The 20225-nt window shown below is 40.3% G+C and overlaps 2 protein-coding genes across 2 annotated transcripts; both read right to left on the bottom strand.

The window, feature by feature from the left end:
* Positions 1-15951: 15951 nt before the first annotated feature.
* On the bottom strand, positions 15952-16740 carry LOC6581690. The gene is made up of 2 exons (XM_002007376.4): positions 16217-16740; positions 15952-16159 (listed from the first exon to the last, which is right to left on the bottom strand). Exons 1-2 carry the CDS (start codon positions 16729-16731, stop codon positions 16024-16026), a joined length of 651 nt encoding a protein of 216 aa, XP_002007412.1. The 5' UTR covers positions 16732-16740; the 3' UTR covers positions 15952-16023.
* A 949-nt stretch (positions 16741-17689) lies between these two features.
* Positions 17690-18864, bottom strand: LOC6581689 (cuticle protein 7). The gene is made up of 3 exons (XM_002007375.3): positions 18783-18864; positions 18547-18678; positions 17690-18482 (listed from the first exon to the last, which is right to left on the bottom strand). The coding sequence occupies exons 1-3, from the start codon at positions 18795-18797 to the stop codon at positions 18138-18140; spliced, it is 492 nt and encodes a 163-aa protein (XP_002007411.1). The 5' UTR covers positions 18798-18864; the 3' UTR covers positions 17690-18137.
* Positions 18865-20225: the final 1361 nt, after the last annotated feature.

Below are 20225 nucleotides of genomic sequence, written 5' to 3'. Positions count from 1 at the left end.
TGCTTTTTTTTTTCGTTTTGTTGATTTTTCATTCACCAAAAACTGGTTCGACGTTTTGCAAGTTCTTTTTCGAGCTGTTGGGGCTGCTGGAGCCGTGGCTCAAGACATTGTTTGGTCTCAAGGAAGTTCTTGTTTGCCCGCTGGAATGTGTGAAGTCATCGAGCAGCACACACACACACACACACAGATAGAGAGTGTGGTATATGTGTATATACACACTCTTGCATTTGAATGCCAGCGAGCTGAGCTCTTAGATTTTTAAAGACCTGGGCGGCACTTGCAGTCGCGAGTCGCGACTGAGGCAGAGGCAGCGCTGGCAATGCCTTCGCATTCCTGCTGCCACACTTTGAGGGCGTCTCGCTTTTCCAGCGAAAACTGAAAAATCAGTCAAACAGACAAGCAGACAGACAGAGAGACAGACAGACAGACGGCCATGGCAACTGCAGCAACATTGTTGCAATCATTGTTAGAGAGAGGGCCGCAGTCTGCTTCTTGTTTATTTGCCATAAAAATGTTTACCTAAAAGATAGGGTATTGCAATTTGGCATATGTGTTAACTGATGCCTTTTTGAATTCCGAAAAAATTATTAACTGATTTTGACGACGTCTTCAACCAAAATTCTTAATAAGAATTTTAAGAAAAAATTTGAAAAATTAATGTGGCTTTTGTTCGTGCATCAACTTTTTTAAAAATTAGATAGAGTATTGAAATTTTACGTAGATGCTTATTAAGATATGTACGAATTTCGAATAAATTGTTTTGCTCTATTGATAACGCCTTCTGCCTTCGCCTATATAAAACATTGCATTAATCCATATTAAAGGACCTACAGTGGTTTTCATTGACATTTTAGCGCCTAAACTTTTATTAAAAAAAAGATAGGGCATTAAAATTCGACATATGTTTTTTTTCATATTATTTCTGATTTTCGAATAAATTATTTACATATTTCCAACACGCCTTCAGCTACTACCCCTATTAAACATTGCAACTATAATTGATCAAGAGACTACAGTGGCTTTAATTGAGTTACTTTTGGCATAAACTTAAAAACATAAAATAAAGATAGAGTATTAAGATTCGACTAAAATGTTCGTCAAGGTATTTATGAATTTCGAAAAAATTATTAACTTGTTTTGGGCACGCCCTCAAGCGGCGCCCATATAAGTCATTGTAACAATCAATGCCAAAGACAGGCAACACCGAGAGGAACACATGTGTGCGTGTGTGTGTGTGTGTCTGTGTGAGTGAGTGTGAGTGTGCATGCCAATTACAAAGCAACTGCTACAACGTGTAATTGTAATTCTATTTCATTGCAGGATATTGGATCTTTACGCTTGATTTGGCACATTGTGCCAGCAGCGAGGCGGTGAGGCAGTCAGTTTGCCCACCTGCCCCATCTGCCCCACCTGCCCGCGCAGCCATGTAGCGCTGCATGGCCAAGGGCATATCAAAAGTGGTACATCGTCTCGCTGATGCCGCTTCTTTCATTTTCTTTTCTTTTTGCGTCTGACAGCTACTTGTCAATGGCCGTGATGAGTGAGCGCCGCACAAGCCAAGCCAAGCCAAGCCAAGCAAAGCAAAGCGAAGCGCAGCCTCATTCCCCCTTGCCGCACCTGCCGCCGGCGTCATAGACCTAGCTCGTTTGGCCCTCTGCCTGCTCCACTCACATCTATCATGGGCGCATGGGGCATGTGGCATGGAGCATGTGGCATGGCTTTGCAGGCAATGGGGCAACATGACAACGTGTCATTGACAGATTTCAACAGAAATGCGCATGAATGAAATCGATTTTTGTCCACGCCCCACAGCTCGATGCGAGTTCAGCAATTAAACCTAGCTATGACCAGAGATGTACATATCTGGCTGCCATAATTAAAGATATACACTCAGTTCCAGTGTCTTATCTCAAGCCTAGATAAGTTTGCTCTTTAACGATCAGCTCATAATTTCTGCACCACTTTTGATTGCAGCTCTCGAATGACTAAGCGCGTTTTGGCTTGCAAATGCCGCTTGGCAACAGAACTTGCTGTAGGCCACTAAATGTATAACTATATGTATGTGTATATACATATCTATATAGGCATGTCTGTATGTATGTGTGCACATATCGATTCTCTCGATCCTCGGGCCAACAATCGGCTGCAATCCGGGTCTTGGCCAAGGCAGAAATTAAGCGTCCAACCGCGAGTTTACACATCATCATCATTATTGTTGTTGTTGTTGTTGTTGTTGTTGTCGTGCTGCACATCCTGCAGCTCGCCAAGACGTTGCAGCAACGTGTGCGAATGTGTTGCACAATAAATAAAAATATTTATACATGAAACCCTAAATAAAGCATGAGCGACAAAGATGCGAACCAAGTTGTCGCCGTTGGCCGCTTGCCCCATGCCTCATGCCGCATGCCCCATGCCCCATGCCGGTTGCCAGTTTGCCGGTTGCTGCTGCTGCTGCTGCCGCTGCTGCTGCTGCTGTCGTGGCCGCTAGCTTCAGCTCCCAGGCCAAGTGGCAAAAATAATGTCGTGGCATCTGCATCTGCAGCAGCAGCTTTTGCCTACACGAATTGGAAAAATAAAAAACTGTCGTTGGCCAATGCAACAAATTTTTTATTTATTTTGCTTTTTATCTGTGCAACTATTTGATGCTCTTTCGCGAGTGAAACAGGGAAAATAGAGCGGACAAAAAATTGCTAAATTACGTAAGCTCGAGATTGTTCTACTGATAAAAGAAAAGCCTAAAATATTTAAAAAATTATGTATATATTTTTTAGAGGCTTTAGGATTATCAAAAATATTTTTCGATTTTCGGTTTTATTTTACAAAATATCAAATAAATACTTAATAAAATCTTCTATGCTGTATTTAATCTAAATCATTTTTTATTTTTTAATATTACATTTCTTTTCTTATATTGCTATTTTTTTAAATATTTTATTTAATGTCATTGTATTTTTATTAAAACAAATCTTTTTATTTATATATCTATTTATATATTGTATTTTATTGAAATTATTTTTTATTTAATTTTTTTATATATATATTTTTAAATATTTTATTTATTTTCTTATATTGGTATTTTTTGAATATTTCATTTAAGGTCATTTTATTTTAATTAAAACAAATTTATTTATTTATATATTTATCTATATAATTTATTTTATTTAAATTATTTTTTATTCATTATTTTATATGCATTTTTAAATAGTTTTTTTTTTTTATTTATTTATTTTTTATTGATATATATTGCGTTTTATATTTATATTTTGCTTTGTATACCCTTCTATACAACGACTTGCATATTTACACTCACAGCTTTTCTAACTTTCTTTGCACTTGTAGAGCATTCCAGCGTCGTCTTAAACATCTGTTTCAGTTTTAAGTTTTTCTCTTCCTTTTTATTTATTTTTTTGGTTTTGGCATACCTTTTGTATCGGCTGTGGCTCGATGCTGTTTGCCTCGTCATCATTGTCAGGCGTCGCAGGCCAGCATCAAGAATCAAGATCAAAGCAAAGCCCACTAACTACATCAGAGGAGATGCTCAAACCGTAGCTGATGTTGTTGCTGTTGCCGTTGCCGAGGCTGGGGCAGGGACTCGGTAGCTGCCTCCGTTGTGGTTGTAGCAGCAGCAGCAGCAGCTTTTCTTGTTGTTGTTGTTGTTGTTGCCGTTGCATAGTCAAAGTAAAATAAGAAATAAATCAGTAAATTGGATTGCTTTTTTGCGCTGCGCTCGTTCGCTGAATTTTGCAATGGCAAACTGCAGTTGGACTTCAAGTCATCTCTCCCTCCCTCTCTCTCACTCTTCCTCTCTCTGTCTCTGTGTGTGTGTGTGTGTGTTTGTTGCATGCTGGAATTTTCTCTATGCTTATCATTTGCAGGATCTCACCTGTTCAATTCATTATTTTCTATAAATAAACGACAGACGGCCGCAGCCCAACAATTTACATGGTTCCGCGACTCGTTCGTCGTCGTCTCGTCGGCTAGGTGAGGCCAGCTCAGTTTTACCTGTAATTAAGTCAGTCGCATAACTGCAGCCAGTGGTGCATTCATTTTAATAACTAAACTCGCACCACTGTTCCGCTGCCCCAAAAGGTCAGCCTGCACTGAAATTCAATATGTGTCCTTTTTCTTCTGATTTGGGCTCAGTCTTTGGCTTCTGTTGTTGTTGTTGTTGTTGTCGTATTGTTGTTGTTGCTGCTGTTGCTGCTGCTGCTGCTGCTGTGGTGGCCAATTTTGCGAATTCGTGCAACGCTCTTCACAGATCTCGTGGATCTTGCGAATCTTGCGGATCTGTATCTGTATCTCTGCCTTGGCGACGACGACGACGGCAGCAGCAGCAGCAGCAGCGACGGCGGCGGCTTCTTCTTTTGCCGCGGCATGGAATTTGGTACATCGAGCATTGGTTCTGCGTTTATTTTTGCTTTTATTTCGCCATGTTGTGTGCCTAAATATTTTTGCGGCATCTTGTTGTTTTTGTTTGTTGTTGTTGTTGTTGTTGTTATGGCTGTTGCTGCCCCTTTTCGACATGCCACACAAATGTGGGCCTATGATAACATTGTCTTCGAGTTCGAGTTCAAGTTTTGGTAGCGCAGCGCGTGAAAGTTGTCGTGCCAAAAGGCCTCACAATGTTTATGTTGTACAGTGTATAACACATATGTACGACTGTGTGTGTGAGTGTGTGTGTATGCTTAATGCACTTCACTTTCCAGGCGTGCGTTGTGAAAGCCCAAAGCATTTTGTAGGTAGATCGCTTGAGCTCTGAGCTCACACACACACACACACACGCACACACACAGAGAGCATTTTGTGATCCATTGTTTTATTTATGCTGAAATTTCGCATTGTGCGATTTATTTATACACTACTGCTTAGAGTATTGGGTACAATGATTGCTTAAGCTTGTGGGTTAAATAAATAGAAATTTTATGAAATTAACGACTTTCAGCTGGAAATTTTTTTATGCTGCACATTTGAAATAAGAAATGTTAAAAAAAGATTCCTTCACATTTATATAAAAAATATATATTTGTTTAAAATAACTAGACAGAATATTTGCAAGTAAATATTATATATTATATTTATAAATTTTAAATTTATTTTTTCCTAATCTAAAAAGGGTTAACTAAAAAAAAAAAATAATAATAATAATAATAAGCAAATAAATCATAAATTTATGACATAACATTATTATTGTTTTTCTATTATAAAATGTTTAATTTATTTAGGATTTATTTTAATATATATATATGTATATATTTTTATATCTTCGATGGTCTTTTATAAGCGTATTTCATATGCGACTTGCTCGATCAACAGGGCCCCGCACAATTTATTATAAATACTTTATCGCAAGAAACCCATCTATGCATAAGTCTTAACATGTTCCAGAACCAACATAAATAAAAACCTTCATATACATTCGGTTATTTACATTTCTTTGTGGTGTTTCCAAAATATTTAAAAATCTTTGAATGTTTCAGCAAAATGTTGTTTATTTATTTACCACTTGAACTCGCTTTAAATGCATAAATATTGAAACTAGCCGCCAATCGCCAAATCGAAGAGTGTGGGAGGGGTGGGGGGACAGAAGGAACTGGCAGCAGTTTCGTCTGTCGAAGCTGTCAAAAGTCGCCATAAACTTGATGCTAGAAGTTTGTAGCGAAAACTTTGTGATCCCTGCGAAAAAGACGGTCATAAATTCTATGAAAATTACTGCGCAAAAAAAAAAAAAAAAAAAAAAAAAAGAACTGAGAGAAAAAAGAAACGTATAGAAAAACAACGGAAACAAGTTTAATAGTAGTTGCCACCAATGGCAGCAGCAGCAACGGCAACAGCAGCAGCAGCAGCAGAGGATTATGTAGGACCATTCTGGGAGTTGGGGAAATGCAGGCGGAGCTGAGCAGCAGTTGGAGCTTAACAACATTTTGAGTTTTAGCTGCCAGCTGCAGTCGAAGAAGCCGCAAGAAACTGACTGCGCGCAGAATAAACTTTAAGTTTGTCATAAAATGAGCGAGTGTGCACATGTGTGTGTGTGCGTGTGAAAACTTGTTAGGCCAACTATAGCTGATGACTGCAGTTGCCTGATTACGCATACGCCGCGTGGCAGCAGTCGAACAAGGAATGCGCATAATAATCAAATGTGAAGCAACCAAAAAAAAAAGGAAAAAAAAAGAACCAGAAAAAGAAGCAAAAGAAACTCTCTATCTGTGTGTGTAATGCACATTTATGGCGTGGGAAACAGCGGCAAAAAATGCGCGACATGCTGTTGAATGAAAGAAGCACAAATTAAAGCAAAAGCCACAAAAAGCAAACGCGAAACAAAGAAAGCAACAGAACAACGCAACGGACGCTGCTTCGTCTGGGGGAGCTGGGCATGAATCATCAGAGCGCCTGCATTTGCCTGCCAGAACAGAGCAGAGAGGGTGAGAGAGAGAGTGTGTGTGTGAGAGAGAGATGGAGCTAAACTGGTTTTTGGCACTGGAATGCAGATAACTTCTTGGCCGTTTGTGTTTGGCTTTCGATTGAGCTTCAAGTGAACCGCTCGAAGCTCTGCATATTTAATATTACACAAAGCTGCGAAGACGGCATAATCCACGCAAGCAACAGACAGATTGAGGGAGAGAGAGTGTGCAAGAGAGAGAGGGAAGATGTGTGCACCACAAATTTTAATTAACCGAAACAATGGCGGCATCCTTGCATCAAAGGCCAAAACAACATAATCATTGGCAACCGCAGCTCCAGCTAAATGACCACGAAATTGCCCAAAGGAGTAGGAGCAGGAGCAGGAGCAGGAGGAGGCGTTGGCGGAGGCTGTGGAGGTGGCAGCTTAGGTTCATGCCACACTGAGTGCGGCCACTGATTGCAATTGCATATTGATTAAGCACCGCCACACACAGCAGCTGCTGCCCCTTCAGTATATCTTACTTACATTTAAATCGTCTCTTTCATATTAAATGTCGCACCTTTGCACGTGCAATGCGCATTTATTACGTATACGTTCGCCAATCGATAGCTGACACGATTGCTGCTGCTGCTGCTGCTGCTGCTGCTGCTGCCAAGGTCGTGCACAAGTGCCGACAAATGGTCACCGAATTGGCAGACAACAAACCTTGAAGCTGCGACAGGCGCCGCAAATCCAATTGCGTCATGTGGCAGACAAGGATGCCCCAAAAGCTGAACAACTGACGTCAACTTCCTAGTTGAGCTGCACTTTCTGAGTGATAAATGTTTTTTTTTTTTTTTTAATTTTTTATTTTGTTATTCTTTTCTTATTCGGTTTTAGCTTTAGCTCTGCCAAGTGCCTTAGTGTTGTTTTTTTTTTTTTGCAGTCAAGTGTCGTACTGCGTCGTGGAAGATACAGTGGTGTAGTCCTGTGTGGAGCAGTGCTGTGTGGAGCAATGCCATGTAGTACAGTGTTATTTTATGCATTGTGCTGCAAATTGTTGTGCCATTTAGTGTAGCTTAGTGTGAGCTAGAGAAGTTTAGTGTAGTTTTATTAGAGTGTTGTATGTTGTTTTGATATGTAGGGCAGTGTAATGAATGAATGCTATGTGGCTTAGTTTACAGGAGTATAATGTAGTATGGTATAGAGTAGTGTTGTGTAGCGTAGCCTGGTGTAGTGTAGTGTAGTGCAGTATCGTATTGTAGTTTTAGTGTAGTGTATTAAGTGTAGCATAGTATAATGTTGTGCAGTATAGTGTTGTGTAGTGAATTAAGTTTAGTGTGGAAGAGTGTTGTGTAGAGTCATGTAGTGCTGTCTAGCAGAATAGTGTTGGATAGCATATTATAATGTTGTGTAAAGTCAGGTAGTGCAGTATAGTCTGTTGTAGTGTTGAATTCTGTGGTGTAGTGTTGTGTGGCTTAGTGTGATAAGTTCAAACTCCAACTTCAAACTTTGTAGTATAGTGTAATTCCGAGTACTCAATTTAAACATGATATTTTTTATAGTTCCACGTAGTCTAGGGTAGTTTAAACTACTACACTGTTGCTCAAAATATTAAAATGTAATCTCATAGACTTTCACAACAATACCCTGCAGTACAGTGTAGCCTATGTGATCTATGACTTGATTAATTTACGAGCTTACAGATGAGTCTTGTTGCAAATTGTGTTTAATTGCGTCACGTTATGCAAAAGTAAAACATTAATCAAAATGCAAGCGTGCAATTCAATTGAGTAAGCGATATGTCTGGGTAAATTAAACGTTGGCCATTGCTCTATAGATACGCTGTAAAAATAGTAATAGCTGATGTAGTATAAATCTGCATACTTTAAGCTAAGATGTAAATAATTGTTATAAATTTTGTAGTAGAATATAGATATGTATTCGATATTTCTTTTCTAGCTAATATACCCCATATATACCGCATAAAACTTGTATAAAATATTTTTTGCTTATTTGTTTATAAAATGTGGCGCCAACAGCCGTCGGCGTAGAACTGTCGTTTAATGAATTGCGATTGTAATCACATTCGATTCAACATTATAGCCCAAAGGTATTTGAGAACAATTCTTCATACTCGTTCATTCAGGTGTTGCAAGGGAGAGTATATGGGATTGGGGCTAGACTTATGACATGTGGAATATATGTATGTCTGTCTGTGTGTAGCTTCTGAGAGAAAGTGTGTGTGATCCTCTCTACATATCGATCAAAAATTAATATGCAAAGTTTGAAGGTCAAACCAATGTCAAAGTCAATTATAGCCTCTATAGTTTTATAGCTAAATTCAGCTGGTTTTGATCACCGAGACAGACATTATACAGATTCAGACCAATATATACAGCGAGTAGTGAAAAGACGGTTATGCCCAGCTGATAAGCTTTTGCTTGTTAAAAAAAAAAGAAGAGTGTTTACAGTCGTATATTGCAAATGTTTTTATTGCATTGCAAATTGCCGTGCAAATTGCAATTAGCGGCAATTCGAGCGCATTTGCATCGTGACAGCTATACATATAGACATATATGTATATATACATATATATTTGTATATATCAAGTGAAATGGCCTGACAAAGACTGACTGAGTGACCTACTGGGCAAACAGTTGCAGTTGCAGTTGCAGTTGCAGTTGCAGTTGTTTGCTTAATGAAAGTAAGTGCCATAGACAGTTTGCCACATGCCGCGGCCTGTGAGCAGCGAAAGTAGCTCACTCTCACAGCTCAGTCGGCGCTGCACTTAATGGCTTTATTTGCCCAGCCTGTGGAGCAAGAAGGCACGAGGCGAGAGGCGGTAGGCGGGAGGCGGGGCAGCGTGGCAGCCCAACCACTTGACAGGTGCAATAAAATTGCAAAATTATTGCGTCGAGCATTGGACGCTGCCCACATGCTTTGGCACAGCATGGCATGATTTATCAAACAGACAAACTCGCACGCTAATAGAATTTATATAAGCAGGATCAGCCCACAGACATATACATACATACATATAGTGATATATATACTCATTTTTTCGGTCAACCTAATTGATAAGACAATTTCGATAAGCGCTTGTCAAAATGTTTGGCTAACAAATTTACACACGTCAATCAAATTAAAACAACTCTCGATCGTCTGCGACTAACACTAGTCACTAGTCGGTTTGCTTGAGGGTTCATTGAAACAGTGAGTGAGTGAGACAAAGAGAGAGAGAGAGAGAGAGAGAGTGAAAGAGAGATGCGCTGCCAGCTGTTTTTCCGCATTCCATAAACGTTCTCTTATTTATGCGCATCGCTGATTGAGCTTTGACTTTGACACTTTATGGCCACTTAAAGCGCATCAGTTGCCGCATTGATTAGGGCTTAGATGCAACTATCAATTATTGTTTAGACAACACTCCATAGAGGAATTGCGGAGCTGACTGTCCAGGCAGAGCATTGTCGTTCATTCATATAGATTTATTTTCCAGCTTGACAGGGAGTTCATTTATTAAGTTATCAAATGAGTTGCTCAGTGAGCTAAGAGAGTTACAATTGATGATACAAAGTCAAGTCAGTCGGCTGAGTAATGCATTAGCACTTTATGCAGTAATAAATTAGTATGACTTGACAAGTTATTGATTATTAAAATTCTATAAAAGAAAGGCAAGCGTAGTTAAAGCAAAGCTTAATATTAAGAATACTTGTAATGCGTATGTGCATGGCTGACAGAGTAATGCATTAGTGATTGATGATGTTTGATGGTTTATGATCGAAGAGTTTTCTAGCACACGTGATTTACTATTATATTATTATAATATTATATAATTTATTATTGCTAGTAAGTCATCTTGTCTTTGGTATTCTCATCTCTCCACCTCATCTGCAACATCTCATAGAGTAATGAATTAATGATTGATGCTTTACTAAATACAGTTGTTGGAGATGTCTAATTATGTTTTGTATACAACAATATAGATTATATAGTTTAGGTAATTTAAAAGTTTTTTAGATACTGATGAGTGTGTATTTAAGCAGTCTACAGTCTAATTAATTATTGATTGATGCAATAAAATTAGTCTTATTTAAATAGATTTTTTGAATATATGTATTATTTATAAATGTAATATTTAGGAGACATTATAATGTATATTTGTTCACTTAACATAGAGCATATCAAATATTTTTGTACGTCATGAGTCGACAATCTAATGCATTGGCGCTTGAAGCTGTTCACTATAAAACTATAAAAATTTTTACTATGCGACAGACAGAGATTAGAGTCTATTTATTTAGTAAGCAACTCATGTACGAGTAAATATGTTAATTGCATATATGTTTACGTTTATCTAACTCACAGCCTGATGCATTAATGATTGATGGGGTAATGAAATGCATTTGAATTGTCAGTTAGACTCACCCTTTTATTTGTATTACAATTACATCCAATGTAAATAAACTTAAACTTTACACAAATAATATGACTTTAATGAGCACCCGAGGCTGCTTCTCATGCATAAGCAAATGCAATTGATGCTCTGCTCGTATTATTTGCTGATTGGTAAGTAGAAACCAAGCTTAAGTAACCCAAAACTCCTGGTGCAGTATCAATATCAGTAATTACCCATCTATCAATGAATTATTCAAGCTTTCCCCCACCCAATATTCGCATACATATACATTTTGTATATTTCCATTTCCATTTCCATTTCAACAGCCACAACTCCATTCAGCACACATTTTCGACTGCTTTAAGGCTGCACGCAATATGCAAAATGCAAATTGAATTTTAAAGCCACGTTTATTGAATCGTTGGCTCATTTAAATTTTAAAGTTAAGCATTTGTATTATGCGTTAAACCGATTGCCAGCTGCTTATCGCACGCCGCGCAACAATCATTGTTATTATTATGAGCAATTAAATTCAATTCGGAAATTGACAAAGTTTTTAAAGCGCATTAACCCACATATGAACCAATAGAGTGAGAGTGAGAGAGATGGAGAGCGAGAGAGAGTGCGACAATTTGTTTATCTGAACAATCGTTAGTTATGGCTTGGATTATTTACAATTGATTTTATTTGTATGGCATTCATTCATAATCATTTTGCTGCCGCAATTTGTGGCAAGCTCTTTAATTTGTTGACAATAGCCGCAATCATTAGAGTTTGTGTCGAGCTGTTGGCAGGATGCAACATGCCGCAATGTGAGCGACAGCCTCTGCATATCAGTTTATCCGTCTGCACATCAATAAGTCAAGCAGTCTGTCAGTCAGTCAGTCAGTCAGTCTGATATTCTGTCAGTCAGTCAGTCCCTGTCCTTTGCCATGCGGTGCTGCATGCTGGCACAGTTTCCACAGCGCTTCATTATGCGCATTTCCTGTTGACTTCATCCTACCTTCCCCACACAGCTTTCCTTGCTTCCTTTCTTGCACCTGCTGCAGCTGGCACAGGTCGGCCGACACATGCCTGGCATTCTCTGCCCCTGCATTCTTGTGGGCGTCGAGCTCGGTGAGTTCACATGCCACAACAATGCCGCACTATAGAATAATAATAGTGAGTGTTTTGGCTTCCCGATGGGCGGCAGCGCCAGTGGCTCCGTTGACCCCATCACACACACACACACACACACACACACACACACACACACACATACACTTATAGCTATGTCAAAAGTTTTTGACATGCTCGTGTACTTGACCTGCCGCCCAGGCTGCAGCCCCCTAATGGTTGGCATTGTTATTGCTGGATTGCTGGTATTGCTGGTACTGGGCCTCGCTCCGCCACGCCCCGCCACGCCTCATTTCGCTTGGGGCGGCTATTAAACCGTGTTCTAATTTTGACACCTTTATAATTAAAAGTTCAGACTGTTTACACATATCACGTGCTAAACGGAGCCAAGGGGCAGCAGCTGCAAATTGAATTTGAATAATGAGATAGCGAGCGGGAGTACCCGAGTATTATACGGAATGACGCACTCGCACTCATACGTAATCAGAGCCATGTTGGTACTTTTACCTATAAATAGTCTAACTTTGATTAGTGCTTGCATCGCTACTAATTCTTATACTAAATCTTAGACAACTTACACAACTAATTATATTTTATATATCATAATAATATCACAGCAATGAGCTATGCAAAAGCTGTGAATTGTAAAATTTCAAATAATTCGATGCGAATATTTTCCTTCCGGCATGTTTTCCCATATTTCAATTGATAAACAGCATGAATTCCATTGAACTGCCCAAAGCGCACTAAAATACAACTTTTCCATGTCCGTTATATAAACTATCTAGCTCTATAATTATGGCTAATGGCGGGAGGCAGCCGAAGTAAACAGAGCCAAACTCCCATCTAATGCAGAGTGTTCAAGTGATTAACCCAATTGATGCATAAACAAAATAGCAGCAGCAGGAGTAGCAGGGGCAGCAGGGGCAGCAGCAGGCAGTAGGCTTTGGCCATTTGGGTATTTGGGTATTGTTTATAAAGTTGGCGCAATGAATAAAACGAAGCGAAGTTAATTAATTGCAGCCGCCAACGACAGTTGCAGCGGGGCAGCGCTGCCCGGCAGGTGGTCAAAGCAGTGGGCGGGCAGTGGGGGGCGGTGGCTCCGGGTGGCTGTGATGGGCCGCCCAGGCAGGCGCCACTCTCTCGCATTTGTTGTTGTTGTTGCTGTTGTTTTTTGTTGCCCAAAGCCAAAACAACAAATGAAAATAGAACTTTAATTAAACGCAGTGCCTAGCGAAGGGGAAATGGTCGAAGAGAGCATTTGTTGCACCACCCGCACCACCAGCACCGCCAGCCAGCCCAGATATGTTCATATGCAAAACAGCGGGTTGTCTGCAACTATTTAAAGACGCTCTCTCTTGTTCTTGCTCTCTCTCTCTCTTTCGCTCTTTCTCGGTCTGCTGTTGCCCTCATTCTACAAACAAATAGTGTATAAGAAAGCGCAGTGTGGAGGGAGGGTAGGGGCGGCTGCTTTAAGCCAGGACGAGCTGAGAATATGACAGTTGATAGCCCAGAGGCTGCCTTGGATCTAAGGTTCTTGTAGTTGTTCTTGTCGTGGCTTACACACTGAGCCAGAACGTTGCCTGCATTTAATAGTCTCAACACACACACACACACACACACGCACACGCACACACTCACACATATGCATGTTCCATAAGCTAATGATAACAGAAATAAAAATAACAATGAAAGCTCTGCACATAGCAAGAACTTGAAGAGCCTGAACAGCTCGGAACTTCACAGAAATAGCTGTCTCTCATATATATTTATTTTATATAACTTTAAGATTATGCCAGGAATTAATCGAATTTGGCAGACAGCTGGAGTGGGAGGAGGAGTAGCAGCAGGACTCTATGCTTGTAATTTAATTAGTGCAGACAGCACGGCTCTAACGACGAAGGACAGCCGCATCTGAGCGACTGACGGAGTCTATTAGAAAAAAAAAAAAAAAAAAAAATAATATAATTAATGAATTCATCAGCTGAGTGCTGAGTGCAGTCGAGTGGGTGGGTGGTCTGACGGCCCAGTTATCTAGTTGCCACAAGTCCATAAAGTTGGCCAAAACTAACTCGGGCACTTTAACTGATATTAAGCCATGCACGAATCGCTCAAGTGGGCGTGGCGATGCTGCAAGTGCTGCACTTTGAATTGCATTTGGATGGCAATGTTTGACTTGAATAAAAATATATTTATTTTTCAGAAAAAGAGAGAGAGAGAGGGAGAAGGAGAAGGGATTAGTGGAGACAAAGATAGAGAATGTGCGGGTGCGGAAGACGGAAAGAGACGGAGCGAAGAGAATGAGCCAGAGATTAATAGAGATGCATAGCAAAAATACAAACAACGAGAAAGACCAAGAAAAAATACAGAGAGTGAAAAAGAAAAGGAAGAAAGATCCGACGAGACAGAGAGAGGGAGAGAGAGAGAATGACAAAGAGAGACACAGAGAAAGAGAGAAAGTAAGAGAGAAAGAGTGAGAGGCACAGAGTCAGAAAATGAGAGGAAGACCAAGAAAATAAAAAGAAATAGAGAGATTGAGCGAGAGAAGGTAACGAATTGAAATAGAAAGAGATAGAGAGTGGGAGAGAGAGAGAGAAACGCAGAAACAATGTCTTTTTCTGGGAAGATAAGAAGAGAGAGAGAGAGAGAGAGAAATGAACTAGGACGGAATAGAATCGAAGAAAGAGAAAGAGTGAGCTTGAGAGATGGCTGTAGCCACAATTTTTCCTTTAGATTATATACACACATCCAGTCATCCTACTCTATACATATACATATATATAGTCATGTATGCACTCTTAAAGCTGTTTGCTTGCTTTAGTTGGAGTTTCCAAGACTTAACTCGCTCGAAGTCACTTGAAACTTTCGCCCATTCACTCGCAGTTTTCAATGTTGGTGAATAGTGCGAGGCACGCGAATGGAATTTCCCGCAAAAATTTAGTATTTTCACTTAATTGTATTCCTTTAGAATTTTCGGCTGGGCTCCTGCTGGGCGACAAGCGTCTGCCAGTTATGGCATTTATGACGCATACGCCGCGTTTGCCGCGCTGCACCTTGAAAATTCAGCACTGCCGGCCTGCCCTGGCCTGGCCCTGGAAACTTTTGGCCCTGCCCCAACAACCAGCTGCTCGTGCACAATTATGAAATGTGCTCTCAATCTTTTTTCTTGTTTTCTTTTTTTTTTTTTGGCTCAGGCAAAACTTTTTTGCCACATGCCATAAAAATTGTTTGGCAGCAACCAGAGAGCAAGGGAGAGACAGAGAGAGAGAGAGAGTGCCAGTTGGCTTGCTCTCTCGCTCTCTCTGTGTTGCAGTTGATGTGGGTCAGTTACGTGGCCACAGGGGCCACAGAAGTTTGGTCGGGGTCTAGCTGGCTCTGGCCTGGACCTGGGCCTGGGCCTGGGCTAGGGAAATGCAATTGAAAGCAAGGCTGAGCCGCAGAACTTTTCATTGAGTGTTTTCAATTTCGATGGTTTCGATTTCACACGCCTCGAATGCGAAACCCAATAGCCCGCAGCCCAACACGCATCAGCATAGCTCGGCTCCAGCTACACGTGCACAATGCGCATCTCAATTGACTGGGCGGGACATGCCCCATGTGGCAGTTGTTTGCGGTCGTCGCACACACACACACACACACGAAAAAAGTTGAAAACAAAAAATATTCGCGTTGAATTTAATTTTAGGCCTCGGCCTGTGGACAACAACGCCTAATGTGCGTATTTATAGGATACATAATGTATATGTATGGAGAGTGAGAGAGAGAGAGGGATATATGTATATGTATATCTAGTCGGACAATGTGTTAATCTGGCTGTAGGCGTTTGCTTTTTGCCCACCAAACACTTTTTTTTCGCAGTGATTTATAATGTCAGGCATATCGAGGCGTGTAAAGATCTCTTAGGCATTATGGAAACACTTTAGCCAAGGCTAAGAATTATGAATAATACCTATTAATAAAGTGGGCTAAAGAACTCATTAGCTATCCAAGAATAGGCCATTAAGTGAGTGCAGGCGCTGTATTTATAAGACTAAATATATTCAAAAATCACACAATATTTAATATTTTAATGAGCCACAAAGTTTATTACTTATTTTCCAATTGGAACAGTCTACCAATTGGAACATTTTCAATTAGTTTTCGTGCGACAGGCAGATGGCACTGTGGTGTTGCACATTTGTGAGCTGGGCTGGAAATAGGTTGAGCCCGGGCATTCGTACAGGGCGCCATACCAAATGGTGTTGTACACATAACAATTGACGTATCTAAAATGGAAAATGGTCGATAGTTGGCTCATATTGCAGTTAGTTCATCATACGCACTGTTTGCAGGTGGTTTCGAGCCTGTTGCCATAGGGATAGCGGCCAGCTCTTTGGACAGATCGGCAATAAGTATTCGCATCGATGTACAATTCATCATCCATCAGGGGGCAGGAGGCCACCTGGCCACCAGTCAAAGCAAAGCCGCAAATGTTGGGATTCTCCCTGTTGCACACCAAGGAGGGGGCGCAGCTGCCTGTGATTTGTGATGGCTGCTGCGTGCCGAGGCACAGGGCATAGGTGCGAACACCCAGGCAGGCAAAGACGAGGTTATCACTGCATATGCCACATTCAGTGCACGACACTAACGAACTGTTACTCTGGCAAATGGCCGCCTGAGCCGTGCAGAAAGTACCCGACGGACAGCTATTCACTGGCTGAGCTAGTACGTTATTTACACAGAACATGAACTGTGTCTGCGACACACAGGCCGCATTGGATAATGTGGAGCACACATTGCAATCGGCCCGACAATCCAGGACACCCAAAGCCAGCAGCAGCAGCAACACGCGCAACATCTTCGAAGCTCGAACACAACTGCAGCATTGCAAGGCAACGTCAGAGCATTTAAGAACTCAATTATCTTATCTCATAATCATAAAGGCATTAGAGAAGTCTTCTTTTTTTGCAAATCTGCAGTTCTTATTGCTTAGTTGCAAAAGATTAGTTTAAGTTGCTCAACTACAAGCGCTGTTAATAAAAGTTGCCGCCTAAAAGCATGCAATGAAAATTTTACTCTGAAGATTTTTGGCTCATGAGTGAATTATTATTAAGTTTTTTTTTTTTTTTTTTTTTTTTTTTTTGTATATTTATTTTAAGCGCTGAATCTGTACAATGCAAGTTTAGTACCTTAACAACACAATTAGATATTTAAGTAAATTTAATTTTTAATTAAGAGACTGCAATTATTTGTCCATGATTTAAAATTCATTTAACTTGTTGACTGCATACAGAATTTTATTAAAATATGTGCCTTTAATTGCAATGGAAAGCAATCATCGTTTCATTGCAGCAAGAGCTGGCAATAAAATCCGCCGCCTGAGAGTATGCAATGAAAATTTTACTCGAAATTCGCTTGCCTTCTTCATTGAGTTATTACGTATACATAATTAAACATTGTAAAATGTGGAAGATAAATATTTAAAGATTATGAAATCCACACTGTAGCCTACAAGTAGACTAAAAGTTGAAAAGTTAATCCCTGCAAAAATGGACTTAAACATTTATATTTAAACCTTTTTCTGAGACTGCAGCTGGCAACATTCCTAATCATATGTACTAGATAAAAGCTTTCGAACTTTTATGAAACATGATTTATTATATTATTTCTATGAATTCATGTATAATCGAATTTTTATTCTAGCTCTCAAAGTGTTTAGTAATACGAAAATCTCTATAGGTTTCCTCCTACATTCAGCTTTTGAAAGCCTCTCGCAAATGATATAAATATAAATTTTGATATAGTAAAACTAGTTGTTTTGGATTTTTGTAATTCAGTACATTTTATATTTATAGCATTTTATCGCAGTTTCAATGAAAACTTAAGTATTAAGGCAGAAATTATGAGACATGTTACAAAATATAAATTCCCAATTTATATTTGTGTATGGATATTCCTAGTGGAGCTCAACTGTTCATCATCATCATCTTCCAGTTCATGATCATCTTTCGTGCGTGAGTGTCTATGGGTGTATGCGTGAGACAGAGACGGCGCATGTGCGAGCAAGAGGCATGCAATTTGATGGTTACGTATGCGCGTTTCATAGTCATTTACTAAGTAACTTGAGTATTGAGCAGGCGATGCTGTAGGCCGGTGTCCACGTGTGTTTAATAAATATGAAAGAAAAGGCGTGACAAATGGGGCGCGTGGTGTGGCGTGTGGCGGGAGGTGGGGGTGGTCGATTGCATTCTCTATGTGGTTTCCTTAGTAGTGGCCGAGATGCGCATGCGCATTGTAGCCGTAAGCGGGCACAGCAGCGGCCAGAGAGCCACCATAAGCCACAGCTGGGGCAGCGGACACATGGTGAGTGATGGCAGGAGCGTGGGCAACCAATGGGGCAGCATGGATAGTGGGTGCGGTCTTGTGAACGACTGCGTTGAAGCCGTTGTGATCGTCAGCGGTGTACTCCACGGTGCGCACGGAACCATCAGGCTCCACCAGAGAGTACGAGCCCTTCACAACATCACCGTCGCGCACCTCATGCTGCGACTTCACATCGCCAGTGTGCGTATCGGCGACGCCATAGTTGTAGTGATACTTGGGATAGGCCTGCCAAGAGAGGTGCCAGATCATGAATAAGAGTCCTCTCGCACAGCTACTGCGAAGCACTTACATGATAGTCGATGCCCTCATCAGGGTGTCCGTGTGAGGCGTAGGCCAGAGCAGGACCGGCGGCATAGAGACCATGACCGCCATGCAGGACACCGGCGGAGGCGGCGCTGACGACAGCCAAGCAGATCAAAGACTGTCATACATACAAATAGAGCACAATTATTATAGCATAGACATAAAGACACTGGGCACAATACTGCGGGCTGGCACTGTGCAAGCACTCTCCCTCGGACTCACTTTGATAAAAGCCATTTTAAGGATACGAAAGTCCGAGTGGTTTGTTGCGTGTATGCGAGACGTTGAGCTGGATTCAACTGATGACTAGAACCAAGACGAAAGCCGCTTTTATAATACACCAGACAACGCCCGAGCGATCAAGCCAAACGACACACGAGCAACGTCAAGCCGAACGAGTTAACGAGCGAGCGAGCGAGTGAGCGAACGGTCAACAGCGGCAGCAGCAGCAGCAGCAGCGACGACGGCAGCGTTGGCAGCAACAATTGCTATTTGCAAGTGAAGCTCAAGAAGTTGATATAGCAGCAACAGCAACAACAACAACAACAACTGTGATGACGATAGCAACGTCAACGCCGACGTTTGTCTGTCTAGCAATTATTTTATGCTCTTTTTGAAAACGAGAGTGAAGTTCTGTCAGCGCTTTGAGTTAAGTAACTAGTGTATGCATTGTTGTTGTTGTTGTTGTTGTTGTTACTGTTACAGTTGCCAACGTGTTGTTGCTGTTACTGTTGCTATTGCTGTTGCTGTTGCTGCTGATGTTGTAGTAGTAGTTGTTGCTGTTGTTGTTGTCACTGTTGTTGTAGTTGTTGTAGTTTTAGTAGCTGTTGTTGCTGTTGTTGTAGTTACTGTTACTGTTGCTATTGCTGTTGCTATTGCTGTTGTTGTCGTTGTTGTTGTAGTTGCAGTTGATGCTGTTGCTGTTATTAGTGCTGTTGTTGTTGTTGTTGCTGCTGTAACTTATGCTGATGCTGTTGATACTGCTGCTGCAACTGTTATTGTTGTTGTTGTTGTTCTTGTTGTTGCTCTTGTTGTTGCTGTTATTGTGGTTTCTATCTTAGCTTTGCTCTGCATTGCACATTAATGAATGTTTGTTAGTTAATGCACAGGAAATACGACTAAATGTTCATTGTTTTATATATTTTTTATTTAAATATAAAATTTAAAATATTTATAATTATTATTTACAAGGAATACTTGTTACATAAGTTATACTTATTTACATTTTGATCAATTAAAGTAAATTTAAAAAATTATATAAAATATATAATAATACATATGATATGTTTAAATCCACGAGCTGATTTTCACTTTGTTTCCATCACAAATGTAATATTCAAATTGAAATTTGGCGCCATTTGCAGCCTTAGTATTAAGTTGTAGCAAACAAATATTGGGTGAATACTTTTGGCCGACACTGTACATACATAAAACCATTTAAAAACACTTTTATATACTCATGTTGCCAGGAATGGCAATACTCCATACTCAAAATATGAATAAAAAACCAATCCGGATTTTGGAATAACTATAAGAAAATATTGTGTATATCATAAAAATAACCATATGCAACACTTAATATATATGTAGATAGCTTTACAGCCGCTGCAGCAGCTGTTGTAGCTGGACAGTGTGACGGCTAGACTGGACGGTCTGACAGCAACG

This window comes from Drosophila mojavensis, unplaced genomic scaffold (genome assembly GCF_018153725.1).
Source record: "Drosophila mojavensis isolate 15081-1352.22 unplaced genomic scaffold, ASM1815372v1 contig_74, whole genome shotgun sequence".
Taxonomy (NCBI): domain Eukaryota; kingdom Metazoa; phylum Arthropoda; class Insecta; order Diptera; family Drosophilidae; genus Drosophila; species Drosophila mojavensis.
The sequence above is the reverse complement of the archived record's forward strand: the minus strand, read 5'-3'. Positions and strand labels throughout refer to the sequence as shown.